The sequence below is a fragment of the Macrobrachium rosenbergii genome, chromosome 33, assembly GCF_040412425.1.
Source record: "Macrobrachium rosenbergii isolate ZJJX-2024 chromosome 33, ASM4041242v1, whole genome shotgun sequence".
In the NCBI taxonomy this organism is placed as follows: Eukaryota; Metazoa; Arthropoda; class Malacostraca; order Decapoda; family Palaemonidae; genus Macrobrachium; species Macrobrachium rosenbergii.
In genome coordinates this window covers 3,247,848-3,262,500 of record NC_089773.1, presented here as the reverse complement: position 1 = coordinate 3,262,500, position 14,653 = coordinate 3,247,848, and the positions used below count along the sequence as shown (strand labels likewise).

The 14,653-nt window shown below is 35.6% G+C and overlaps 2 protein-coding genes across 2 annotated transcripts; both read left to right on the top strand.

Moving 5' to 3' along the window:
• The first annotated feature begins 8,919 nt into the window (after positions 1-8,919).
• On the top strand, positions 8,920-10,827 carry LOC136855770 (uncharacterized). Its single transcript, XM_067133127.1, has 2 exons — positions 8,920-9,160; positions 9,266-10,827. Exons 1-2 carry the CDS (start codon positions 8,920-8,922, stop codon positions 10,825-10,827), a joined length of 1,803 nt encoding a protein of 600 aa, XP_066989228.1.
• On the top strand, positions 9,998-14,357 carry LOC136855806 (uncharacterized). Its single transcript, XM_067133162.1, has 2 exons — positions 9,998-13,586; positions 13,856-14,357. The coding sequence occupies exon 1, from the start codon at positions 10,884-10,886 to the stop codon at positions 12,675-12,677; it is 1,794 nt and encodes a 597-aa protein (XP_066989263.1). The 5' UTR covers positions 9,998-10,883; the 3' UTR covers positions 12,678-13,586; positions 13,856-14,357.
• The last annotated feature ends 296 nt before the right edge of the window (positions 14,358-14,653 follow it).

Below are 14,653 nucleotides of genomic sequence, written 5' to 3'. Positions count from 1 at the left end.
CATAAAAAGAGACAGAGATTGAGAGCAAAGGAGAGAAGGAGAAATGCAACATAAATCAGGAAGAAAAGAGAGAGAGATAGACAAGATATAATGAGATACATAGAGAGTGAGAGAGAAAGATGAAGAATGACAAAGAAATGAGAGCAAGGCACTCTTAAATAAAAAGGAAGAAGGAGAAATGCAAAATAAATCGGTAAAAAAAGAGAGGAGAGTAAAAGTGGCAAGATATATATATATATATATATATATATATATATATATATATATATATATATATATATATATATATATATATATATATATATATATATATATATATATATATATATATATATATATATATATATATATATAATAACATAAAGAGAAGTGTCCGAGAAACAAACAATAAGAGAGGTGGGGGGAGAGAAAGAGGTAAACAGACATAGGCAGAGAAAAATAACGGCATAAGGAGGGACAGAAAAGAAGCAGTAGGAGAGAAAGTGATCTACAGGTAGGGAGAAAGATACAGTGATAATTGATGAGAGAAAGTTAGATAGGTAGTAAGGGTAACAAATAGAGAAAGTGAAGTAGCAAGGTGAGAGTGAAAATAAGTCAGAGAGAAAGTAAAAATTAAAAGTGTGTGTGTGTGAGAGAGAGAGAGAAAGGTGAAGGTATCACAGTCAGAGAGAAAAAAAAAAGGTGAAAGTATCACAGTCAGAGAGAGAAAAAAGGTGAAAGTATCAAAGTGAGAGAGAGAAACAAAGGGAAAGGTGAAAGTATCAAAGTGAGAGAAAGGTGAAAGTATCAAAGAAAGAGAGAGAGCAAGAATGAGAGAGAAACAAAGGGAAAGGTGAAAGTATCAAAGTGAGAGAGAGAGAGCGAAAGGTGAAAGTATCAAAGAGAGAGAACAAGAACGAGAGAGAAACAAAGGGAAAGGTGAAAGTATCAAAGTGAGAGAGAGAGAGATACAAAGGGAATGGTGAAAGTATCAAAGTGAGAGAGAGAGAGAGATACAAAGGGAAAGGTGAAAGTATCAAAGTGAGAGAGAGAGAGATACAAAGGGAAAGGTGAAAATATCAAAGTGTGAGAGAGAGAGACAGACAGACAGAAAGAGAGAGAAAGGTGAAAGTATCAAAGTGTGAGAGACAATATGAGAGAAAAAAAGAGAAAGGTGAAAGTATCAAGGAGAGAGAGAATCAAAGAGAAAGCTGAAAGTATCAAAGAGAGAGAAAGGTGAAAGTATCAAAGTGAGAGAGAAAAAAATTGAAAGGTGAAAGTACAAAGTGAGAGAGAAACAAAGAGAAAGATGAAAGTATCAAAGGGAGAGAGAGAGAAAGGTGAAAGTATTGGAGTTTGAGAGAGATAGAGAAAGGTGAAAGTATTGGAGTTTGAGAGAGATAGAGAAAGGTGAAAGTATCAAAGAGAAAGGAAAAAGGAGAAAGGTGAAAGTATCAAAGTGTGAGAGAGAGAATAACAGGGAAAAAAGAGAAAGGTGAAAATACAAAGTGAGAAAAAAGAGAAAGGTGAAAGTATCAAAGGGGGAGAGAGGAAAAAAGAGAGGTGAAAGTATCAAAGAGAGAGAGAGAGAGAGAGAGAGAGCAACACCCCAGCAGCCACCCATCGGAGGCTTCCTTCCGGAGGTCAGTGTAGTAGTCAAAGCCGTTGACTGAAAACCAGCCATGAAGCCTTTTCCGAGCCGTAAGGGCCTAGTCGACACAGCAATTTCCTCCCGCCAGGACTTTTATATCCTGAAATATCTGGTTCATTGTTTCCTATGTTGCCGTCCGGATAAAGGCGAGGAATTTTTAAATTTTTCGGCGGGGCCGAATCGTTCTTTTTCACTCTTTATTTTCTTTCTCGTGCATCGCCTGGCCACTCTTTTTTCTAGTTAGGATTTGTTTGGATTCTTATATATATATATATATATATATATATATATATATATATATATATATATATATATATATATACAGTATATAATAGTAACCATGTCTAGGCTTTCACATTAGCTGAAAAGTTCATTCTGATTCCCGTAGAGTTTATCATTTGTGAGTTAGGGAATTTTACATTGCTACTCTACCTATTAACTATGTCTGTGCTTCAGGTATGTAGGTTAAAAGAACCTCTCTCTCTCTCTCTCTCTCTCTCTCTCTCTCTCTCTCTCTCTCTCTCTCTCATTATATGTATAAAATATATATATAAATGTATATGCATATTTCTGACTCACAATACATACAGATATATACATATATATATCCATATATATATATAAAACTATGTAGAGAGAGAGAAAGAGAGAGAGAGCTACCTTTACCCCAATCGTAACTTGAGCACCGAGTAAATGAAAATGATTTACAAAAGTTTCAGACACAAAGCTAATAAACTCTGCGGGGGAAGTACAATTAACTTCTCGACGAATGTGAGAGCTTAGTTATGATTACTATTAATTAAAATACGATTTCCATAAATGGCTTCCTGAAAACCACGCTTAGTGTATATATATATATATATATACATATATATATATATATATATATATATATATATATATATATATATATATATATATATATATATATATATATATATAAAAAGCCAATATCCATTTTCCAGGAAATATTCAAAAGTCTATTGAGGCCGTAACGCATCCACCGGGGGACAGGGCCACTTCCATTAATGAAAAACCTCCATGAAATAAAAAAGGGAGATTCAGGTAACTGCCTTCCTACAGGACATCAACATGGACGGCGCAGTTTATATACTGCAGGAAGAAGGCTCTCTCTCTTTCTCTCTCTCTCTCTCTCTCTCTCTCTCTCTCTCTCACACGAGATATGTCAGTCTATATATCTACCTATCTATATGTACCCAAACCCATGTTATTGTGTCTCTCGCCTATGAAAATCTGCCAGTACAAATCTCTCTCTCTCTCTCTCTCTCTCTCTCTCTCTCTCTCTCTCTCTCTCCCCTACGAGATATACCCAACCACATGCTATTGTCTCTCTGCCAGTACAAATCTATCTATTTATCTACAAAATCTCTCTCTCTCTCTCTCTCTCTCTCTCTCTCTCTCTCTCTCTCTCTCTCTCTCTCTCTCTCTCTCTCTCTCCAAAGAAATGTATTTCAATGTTTTCAAACACGAATGTGATACTATATATCTATTCATCTGTATATGTACCAACCCCATACTATTGTCTATCTATTTATCTCTCTCTCTCTCTCTCTCTCTCTCTCTCTCTCTCTCTCTCTCTCTCTCTCTCTCTCTCTCTAAAGTGAGATGCTGTGGAAAATACGCAAAGAAAAAAAAGACGAAGTCCTCTAACGGAGGACCTGAGCTCAGCCACTCCTAGTAATGAAGAACTTCCATGCAGTAAAAAAATGGTTCAGGTAACCTCCTCTCAGCTGGAAGTCAACATGCACAGTATGGCTTATATATATATATATATATATATATATATATATATATATATATATATATATATATATATATATATATATATATATATATATATATATATATATATATACTGAAGGTAGGACGCCCTCTCTCTCTCTCTCTCTCTCTCTCTCTCTCTCTCTCTCTCTCTCAAGTAGGAATGCTATATGCATATAAAGGACCTAATAATGAGACAATCACAAACAAAGAAGCAGTTAAAGACCTTGGTGTGATGTTGAATAGGAATATGTTATGCAATGATCAAATAGCAATTCTATTGGCAAAATGCAAAGCAAAAATGGGAATGTTGTTCCGGCACTTCAAAACAAGAAAAGCTGAACACATGATTATGCTTTATAAAACGTACGTACGTAGTCCGCTTGAATATTGCAATATAATATGGTACCCACACTACCAAAAGGATATTGCACAAATAGAGAGTGTACAAAGGTCATTTACAGCTAGAATAGAAGAAGTTAAGGACCTTGACTACTGGGAAAGACTACAATTCTTAAATTTATATAGTCTTGAAAGGAGAAGAGAACGCTACATGGTAATTCAAGCATGAAAACAGATAGAAGGAATTGTCGAAAACATCATGGAACTAAAATTATCAAAAAGAGCAAGCAGAGGTAGATTAATAGTGCCAAAAACTATACCAGGAAAATTAAGGAAAGCACACAGGACATTAATCCACCACGCACCAGCATCGATAATGCAGCGTCTATTCAGTGCGCTACCAGCTCATCTGAGGAATATAACAGGAGTGAGCGTAGATGTGTTTAAGAATAAGCTCGACAAATATCTAAGATGCATCCCAGACCATCCAAGACTGGAAGATGCAAAATATACCGGAAGATGCATTAGCAATTCTCTGGTAGACATCAAAGGTGCCTCACACTGAGGGACCTGGGGCAACCCGAACGAACTGTAAGGTCTGTAAGGTAAGGTGAAAGCCAAGAATAGGAGAGAAGTAAACATGCAAGAGAAGAACGCAACTTAAACAAGCAGACACTTAGGAAATAAAAAAAAAAAGGTGTGTAGAGGCAGTCTGGGTATATTCAGCGAGGGGACGACGGTTGTATTAATACAGATTCAAAGTTAGATCACATTACTGACCTCAAAGTCTATAATAAGATCATCGCACCCACTCAAAACACAGGAGAAAGATGAGAATTAATTGCCTTGGGATCTGTTCTAATTAAACTATCGTTCTCGCATCGAATACCCATAAGCTGGTTCTACATATCTTCTTATTTCCTCATTGCTTGTTTGTTTACAATGTATTCTTCTCTTCTGCGTTACCTTCTCTCCTGTTCTTGGTTTGATTTTTGTCACTTTTAGTTTTCTGAAAAGAGACTGTTGTGTCGGCTTTGACTGTCCGTCCGCTCTTTTTCTGTCCGCCCCCAGATCTTAAAAGCTACTGAGGCTAGAGGGCTGCAAATTGGTATGTTCATCATCCACCCTCCAATCATCAAACATACCAAATTGCAGCCCTCTAGCCTCAATAGTTTTTATTTTATTTAAGGTTAAATTTAGCCATAATCGTGCGTGTGGCAACGATATAGGTCAGGCCACCGTCATGGGCCGGGGCTCATACAGCATTATACCGAGACCACCAAAAGATAGATCTATTTTCGGTATGGAAAAATTTCCCTTTGGAAAATCTTTTCCATTTTATGTAATAAGTACATAACACGTATTGTACATTTTTTAAGTCGTAATTTGCTTATATGGACCTTTTTTTTGTGGTGAAATTTGTTTTATGGTTTTTGTTATTAAGATCAATAAAATGTGGCGTGTAAATTAGAACATTTCAGATGTTAAACCTTTATTTGTTTTCCTTATACGTTACAAAAGCAAAATGACCTAAAAATTGTTTCCATATTCCCAAGTTTCGACTTCCTCCCAGAACAAGTGAATACTCCTTGAACACTCGTTTCAGAAGTTGAACTGTTCATCAAGGTTCTTGGGAAAAGCAGTATTCTTCGAGTCTTCTTCCAGTCTTCTTCCAACACTCAACGGTGAAAGTCTTCAAGCTCTCAACAGATAGCCAGTCTTCTTCACTGACCTCTCGACAGAGGAGCAGTATTCTCAAAATTTTCAAGTGAACAAAGTGTATTTCAGCGGAACTTTGGCAATTCTTGCCAAGCTTACTTTTATTGTTGGATAGATGAAGACTCCTCAAGAAATGAACCTTTAAAAGGTTTGCCGGATGGAATCATGCCTCTTTACCATCTTGGAGTAGCAGGATCGTGAATTTGTCATCTTTCACCAAGACAGCATTTCGTCTATGCCAGATGGGAAAAGTTACCAGGTGGGTCGGTTTTGTTGGTGTAACGTCTCACGCCCATGTAGCTTCCCATTATTTTCCTTCACGAAAATAGGTCTTCTCGCTACCCGTTAAAATAATAAATCCTTTGCATTGTCTAGAAATAATTTCATTTTATTATTCTTAATGACAAAACTATGTTGTTCAATGGTTCTCCCTTTTTTGTTTTTCCTTTTGAGTAAGAGTAAGAGCCTACTTCTATTTTTCTAACCTCATAGTTAAGTCGTTAACAACTGTTTACCTTTTGATTATAGGCGCATTGGAGGTGTTAAATTGGGAAGATTAGCAAATGGGATTACATCCTACTTCCTGATAGGCCAATAGGTCTCTGAAAGTTGCTCGTTTGCAAGTCGTCAGAATCTATCGACAGCAGCCATCATAAATTGCCATTTGTGTAATTCGTAAAGTGCTATTCTCTTTACTCTTAAATTTTAAGGGTGGGGCAAGTTTTATTGTAAATAAATTTTTAGATAAACTCAGATTTTTATTTAATCTCTGATGGTTATTTAAAATTTTAAGTCTTCCTATAAATTTCATCACATGGCATCCTCAGCAGGATGCGAGGAATTTGTTATGCTGGCTGCTGCTCTGGGTGGTATTTGTGTGCGTGGTTCCGGAAGGCACATCTTTGTATGTTTAGAATTATTTTCTTCTTGAGTTATAATGAAATTGGCGTTTTTGGCCATTCGTATGTTAAGGATCTTTCAGCCTAAACGTTTCAATTTGGAATTTGATTCAGGTTACAATTAGAGGTTTCCTACTTTGGTTTTTCTGGGGCCCGATTTTCCACATTTTTAGGTAACCCTGATCTGTTGTTAAATTTAATCGCCTATAGGCCAAACTACATAGTTATTATTTTAGGGGGGAATGATTTCTCTTCTAGTGTGCCTCTTTCAGATATTTGTGATAATTGCAAACTTTTTTACAAATTACTAAGGAGAAATTGCCACGGGCAAGAATTTTTGCAACCCAGATTGAACTGCGGTTTTATAGATCCTTAAGTAGGTTTGATAGTCTGGATATTGAGACATTTAAGAAAGTTTCTGGTTATTTTAATAAGTTTTTGAAGAAGTGCAAATTGATTGATAGGCTAATTTGTATATTAGGACCTAATCGTTTAAGTGATAAAAAGTTTGTATAAGGCAGATGGGGTACATTTAAATGTTACTGGTTTGCATAGACTTTTTGAGATTATTAAATCTGCATTGGAAAATTTCCTAAGCTAAAAATTTGAAATTTCATGATGTCAAATGCGCAGTTGGTTAGGCTACGAGCCGCAAGGCGTGGTCAGGTGACTAAGATTTATAATGACAAGGATAATTTCTTTTGCCTTACGTCGGTTGAAAAGTCTGTAATGAAGAATAAACTGCAGTCCCTTTTTACCGAATTACAAAGTTTGAATAAATCCATTCAACTTCAAGACGTTGAAACTAAGAATGATGCAGACTTGTTAAATGAGATAGAGACTGCTGATAAATATTTTGACAATATTCATGAATGTATTGCTTTGTTGGAGGAAAATGATGAGCCAAGTAGTGTTGATGCAGCTAGGAGTTTGTTGAAAAGCCCTGTTGCCCCCTTGCCCAAGTTTTACAGCCGAGAAGGGAAGATCTCAGTAAATTTTTACGTATATTTGAGGACACAACAAAGAGGTTCAAATATTCTGAATATGACAAATTTCTTCTTTTGAAACAACAGGTTACAGGTAGGGCATTGAAGCTAATTGAATCCTTAGAAACAGATAAGCAGTCTTACGCTCATGCAAAAGCATTGTTAATTTCGGCTTTGGCTTCACCAATTACTATGAAGTTTAACACTTTGAAACAGCTTAGTGAAATGAAAATGCCTTATGGTAGTGACCCATATGAGTACATAAGCAAGATGAAAACACTGACTGAATCTTTCAAAACTTTGAAAATTGATATTGATATGGTACTTCAGTATTTTTCTGGGTGGGTATGAATGAATCTTTTCAAACACAGCTCATTAACATAACAAATGAAACCAAGCCCTCTCTGAAAGAAATGAACAGCAAGTTTTTGATGCTACAGAGCGTTATTTGACCGTAGTTAAGATTAGTTCAAGAGTAAACGACAGAGTGAAGTTGGTGATGTTCCATTGGGTTTTAAGGAAACTTCAACTATGGCTGTTAATTTGAATATAAAGCCACAGAAATTTAAAGGTTGTTGTCTTTGTTTTGAGGATGATGGTGCTGATGCAAATCACCCTATTTATAGATGTCCTGTATACACTGATTCAAAAGCAAAAGTTGACAAGTTAAGGTCTTTGAATGCATGCCTCAAATGTGCTTCTGTTGATCATGTTACAAATCGTTGTAAGTTTAGGTTCAAGCACAGATGTTCTTGTAAGAAGTGGCATTTTACTTATTTATGTTTAGAATCTGTGCCTGATATTAAGGAAAAGCCTCTTAGTAGCATGAATAAGCCTAGTTCTAAAGCATCTATTCAGCCATCATCTAAAGATTTGCTTAAAAAGAATGTGAAGAGCAATGAGACCACTAGCAGTTCTAATCTTGTATTGGATGCATTACCCAATATTTCTGACGGTAATGCTATATTGCCCACCTTCTCTTGTTTTATTAATGGTAATTACCAAATTAGAGCACTTAAAGATCTTGGGTGCCAAAGTAATTTCATTAAAGAAAGTGTTGCTATTTCACAGAATTTAAGGGTCATTAACGATAACGTTAAGCTTAGAGTGAAAGGCTTTAATTCTGATGCAGATTATAACACAAAGATAGTAGAATTTGACATTACAATTGGTACAAACACTTATCTGATATCTGCTATTTGTGTTCCAGAGATTAGAATAAATATTTCCTTGCCTGACTTACCATTCATATCATCAACTTTTACTGAAAAAGGTTACAAATTGGCTGACAGTTTTTATTGGATGGTATTCAGTCTATATCTAATTTAGATTTTGTATTAGGTACAAGGTCTGCCTATTGTATTAGGCATTCAGAGGTACCTTTTGGCCCTAAGGCTAAGTCTACTTATGCTGACACTGAAATTGGAATTATGTTATTAGGTGATGTTAGTATTATGCTTGAAGATTTGGCACTTTTACCTGATCTTGTGAGTAATGTTGAGAATTGTGGTAATGTTAGTGTACCCTTGGATTGCAAGGTTGACACTAGCTTTTGAGAGCCATGAGTGGTGTGGAAAGTACATTCAACTTTCTAACTATGGCTTCTGATTCCTTGGAAGACCTTTCAAGGGTTAATGCTTACCATGGGGTTATTGTTGAGGATATGTTGAATGAAAGTGAGTTGGACAAAGCAACGGTGGAGGCCTTGGAATCTGAGAGTCGATTTTTCACGAATTATGATTGTCATCAGTATGAAGATGTATCTGTTGAACTTTACCATTCATTGGTTGAAGATGCACTTGGTAACACCAGAAGGGATAAAACTGGACGATTAATTATGCCACTTGCTTTGGAACCCCAAAATTTGTCATTTATTAAGTAGAAATAAAGAACTTGCTATATTGCAGTATTGAAATCTAATTTCAAAAGGTTGTCCAAGAACGAGCAATATCTTAAATTGATGGATGCTTCTTTCAAGGAGCAGGAGAAACTTGGAATAATTGAACGTATAGACAATCTAGATGAATTTCTAACTAGGCATCCTGACCATTCATTCTTGCCACATATGGGAGTTTTTAACCTGAGTAGAGAGACTACAAAATGTCGAGTTGTCTATCTTTCTAATCTTTACCAGGAAGATAAGAATGCTAAGAAAATCTCTCACAATATGGCTATCCATAGTGGTCCTAATCTGAATCAAAAGTTATCTTCAGCTTTAATTCATCTTAGATTTGATAAGTTTTTGCTTGTGTACGATTTAAGTAAAGCGTTCAATCAAATTGCTCTTAATGAGGTTGATTCAAATAGGCTGCTATGCCTTTGGTTTCGTAATGTGGAAAGAAATGATTATTCTTTTGTTGGTTTCAAGAATGTTCGACTTCCATTTGGTTTGCGATGTGCTCCAACTTTGTTACTATTAGCACTTTACAAGATATTAGTAGTAGATGCTCAGGAAGATGAGGCATACCTTCAAAATTTAAAAGCTTTGCTTTATCAAAATTTGTATATGGATAATGGTGCTGTTTCTATGGATACCCACGATGAATTGGTTAAAGCATATTTATTGTTGGATTCCATTTTTAATCCCTATCAGTTTCATCTTCAGCAATTGGCATCTAATGATGAAGTATTGCAGAGGGAAATAGATGCCAACCAGGGTTCTAAAACTCAAGGAAAGGTTAAACTTTTGGGTTCTGTATGGGATCGGTTAGATGATACCTTGTCCACTAAACCTATTTGTCTTGATGAATCTGCGAGTACAAAGAGGACAATCCTGAGATCAATAGCCTCTCAGTATGATTTATATAACTTTAATGGACCAATCCTTAATAGAAGTCGTATGTTCATGCATGGTCTTCAATGTCGTAAAGACATGGGTTGGGATGATTTGTTGCCTGAGAAACTTCAGCGAGAATGGAAGAATATAGTGAAACAGGCAAATGCTTCTTTGCCAATTAGTATACCAAGAGTGGTTGGAAGCCGTAATAGTCGGTTTAAACTAATTGCTTGTTGCGATGCCAGTAAATCCCTTTTTGGAGTTGTTGTTTATATTCAAGATTTAGTGACGAATTGCTTGTCTTTTGTGTGTGCAAAGAACAGGATTGTTAATGTTCAACTTGAATCGAAGTCTATACCCTCCTTAGAAGTTCATGCAATTGATTTGGCTACTCAAGTGGTCACAGAAATTTATTTGGATCTTACTGGACCATCTTGTTTGAAGCCCATTAACATTGAAGAGTTGGAAGTTTTCTCAGATAGTTTAGTTGCATTGTCATGGGTTAGTGCGTATAATGTAAAGTTTGACAAAATGCAAAAACGCACTCCATTTGTACTTAACAGAGTTGCCCATATTGCCAAGCTCTGTGAAATTCACCCTGTAAAGTTCTCTTTTGTAAGTGGTTCATCTAATCCAGCTGATTTCATAACCCGCTGTGTTTCTTCAAGACAATTGGTAAAACAAATTACATAACTGGTCCTGATTTGAATACTGACAATAGTGAGAGGAGTTCGGATTTCTTGTCCTTTATGGTGCCTAGTCCACATTCTGCATCAGGTGTTGATGTTGAGGAGTGTGTTGCTGCAAGCCTTGGTAGTGCCAGTAGTGAAATATCTGGACATTTAATCCATGAGGATAAGTGTTCCAGTTTCAACGGCATGAAAAATATATATGCCAAGGTTTTACAATACATTCATAATTTAAAATTAAAGGTCAAAAAGAAACATCCAAGTCTCTTTCCTAGTTTAATGCAAGATAAGAATTTTCTTGAAGAGGCTGGATTGCACATAATTAGAACAGAACAAGAATTGGCTTTTCCCGAATTGTTCCAGTACTTTCGGTCTAATAAAAAAATCCTCAAAGATATCCCAAATTTGATTAAACAGCTTAACATTTATAAAGATAAGAATGGTCTTCTAAGAGTAGTAAGCAAATTTGAAAGGTTTAATAAAAATGGAAGGACTTGTAATTTCCCTATTCTTTTGCCGAAGGACAGTAGAATTACGGAACTAATAATATCTGATATTCATGCCAAACATAACCATGTAGGTATTTATTCCGTCATGAATGAGATGCGGAAAAGGTTTTACATACCTAGTTATTTTTCAACAGTCAAAAGAATTTTGAAAAAATGTGTGAATTGTAGAAAGGTAAATGCTAGAACTATCAAAATCAACCAAAGTTCATATCGTGATATCCGTGTTAATCCAGTGAAAATTCCTTTTAGCTGTAGTTTTTTGGATTATATGGGTCCCTTTAATGTTTATCATGATAATAAGAAATCTAAGGTTTGGGTTCTAGTCATTACTTGCATGTGGTCTCGGGCTGTGAATTTAAAAGTTAGTTCTGACATGAGTACTAATGAGTTCCTGAGAGCTTTTCAGTTGCACTCCTTTGAGCATGGAGTTCCTCAATACTGTATATCAGATCAAGGAACACAAATTGTTGCTGCAGGAAATAAAATTCAAACATTTTTAAGTGATTTTGATACTCAGAGGTATTTTCAAGAGTCTGGTGTTAAGTCTTTGAAGTTTGAACAATTTTATAAAGGTCAAAGTGAACTTGGTTCATTAGTTGAAGTTTGTGTAAAAATGAGTAAGAGGTTAATATATGGAGCCATTAGAAATAATGTGTTAACTCTGAAGGATTTTGAGTTTCTCATTGCTCAAACCGTACACATTATTAATCGAAGACCAATTGCCTTTAAAGAAGAACTTAGAACATCCATTGGTGAAGCTCTTCCACAACCTATTACTCCAGAATTACTTTTAAAGGGTTATGATCTGAATTCTCTGAATATAATTCCAGAGTTACAGGAGGTAGATCCTGATCCTGACTGGTTTAAAGATGATCCATCACGTGTTATATTGGATAATTATGGGAAATTAAGAAGGGTTCGTGAGAGACTGAAACAATTATATGAAAGTGAATTTCTGAGTACTCTCATTAAGCAGGCAACAAATAAAAAGAACAGATTCCAACCTGTAAAACATACAATTTTAAAGAAAGGGGATATTGTCATGATTAAAGAACCTATGTCTAAGCCACAATATTATCCAATGGGCATAGTTAAAGATGTTCAAATTAATGAAAGTGGTGAAGTTACTGGAGCAACCGTGATGAAAGGTTGTTCTAGGGAAGTAACTAAAAGGCATGCTTCGAATCTCATTCCAATTTTAAGTCCTATACTTTCAGAGGAGTCTGAAACTCCTCACAACAATCTTCAAAGTAAGGATGATATTCCTATAGTTAGGTCTCAAAGAGCCGCTGCTCTGGAGAGTCGTAAAAGGACTACAGACTTAATTTCTCAGGATCTTGTTTGATATTTTTTGAAACTGCATAGGTTTTTTTTTTTTACATTTTGAGATTATTATCTTTGCTGTAGTTCCTAATTTGTTGGTGGTGGTGTGCTTTGTTTATATTTCATTTATTTATGATCTTCAAATTTAAATAAAATTTGAATCCCCTCCTGCCAGTATGGAAAAATTTCCCTTTGGAAAATCTTTTCCATTTTATGTAATTCAAATTTAAATAAAATTTGAATCCCCTCCTGCCAGTATGGAAAAATTTCCCTTTGGAAAATCTTTTCCATTTTATGTAATAAGTACATAACACGTATTGTACATTTTTAAGTCGTAATTTGCTTATATGGACCTTTTTTTGTGGTAAAATTTGTTTTATGGTTTTTGTTATTAAGATCAATAAAATGTGGCGTGTAAATTAGAACATTTCAGATGTTAAACCTTTATTTGTTTTCCTTATACGTTACAAAAGCAAAATGACCTAAAAATTGTTTCCATATTCCCAAGTTTCGACTTCCTCCCAGAACAAGTGAATACTCCTTGAACACTCGTTTCAGAAGTTGAACTGTTCATCAAGGTTCTTGGGAAAAGCAGTATTCTTCGAGTCTTCTTCCAGTCTTCTTCCAACACTCAACGGTGAAAGTCTTCAAGCTCTCAACAGATAGCCAGTCTTCTTCACTGATCTCTCGACAGAGGAGCAGTATTCTCAAAATTTTCAAGTGAACAAAGTGTATTTCAGCGGAACTTTGGCAATTCTTGCCAAGCTTACTTTTATTGTTGGATAGATGAAGACTCCTCAAGAAATGAACCTTTAAAAGGTTTGCCGGATGGAATCATGCCTCTCTTACCATCTTGGAGTAGCAGGATCGTGAATTTGTCATCTTTCACCAAGACAGCATTTCGTCTATGCCAGATGGGAAAAGTTACCAGGTGGGTCGGTTTTGTTGGTGTAACGTCTCACGCCCATGTAGCTTCCCATTATTTTCCTTCACGAAAATAGGTCTTCTCGCTACCCGTTAAAATAATAAATCCTTTGCATTGTCTAGAAATAATTTCATTTTATTATTCTTAATGACAAAACTATGTTGTTCAATGGTTCTCCCTTTTTTGTTTTTCCTTTTGAGTAAGAGTAAGAGCCTACTTCTATTTTTCTAACCTCATAGTTAAGTCGTTAACAACTGTTTACCTTTTGATTATAGACGCATTGGAGGTGTTAAATTGGGAAGATTAGCAAATGGGATTACATCCTACTTCCTGATAGGCCAATAGGTCTCTGGAAGTTGCTCGTTTGCAAGTCGTCAGAATCTATCGACAGCAGCCATCATAAATTGCCATTTGTGTAATTCGTAAAGTGCTATTCTCTTTACCCTTAAATTTTAATGGTGGGGCAAGTTTTATTGTAAATAAATTATTAGATAAACTCTGATTTTTATTTAATCTCTAATGGTTATTTAAAATTTTAAGTCTTCCCTATAAATTTCAACACATGGCATCCTCAGCGGGATGCGAGGAATTTGTTATGCTGGCTGCTGCTCTGGGTGGTATTTGTGTGCGTGGTTCCGGAAGGCACATCTTTGTATGTTTAGAATTATTTTCTTCTTGAGTTATAATGAAATTGGCGTTTTTTGGCCATTCGTATGTTAAGGATCTTTCAACCCTAAACGTTTCGAATTTGGAATTTGATTCCGGGTTACAATTAGAGGTTTCCTACTTTGGTTTTTTCTGGGGCCTGATTTTCCACATTTTTAGATAACCCTGATCTGTTGTTAAATTTAATCGCCTATAGGCCAAACTACATAGTTATTATTTTAGGGGGGAATGATTTCTCTTCTAGTGTGCCTCTTTCAGATATTTGTGATAATTGCAAACTTTTTTACAAATTACTAAGGGAGAAATTGCCACGGGCAAGAATTTTTGCAACCCAGATTGAACTGCGGTTTTATAGATCCTTAAGTAGGTTTGATAGTCTGGATATTGAGACATTTAAGAAAGTTTCT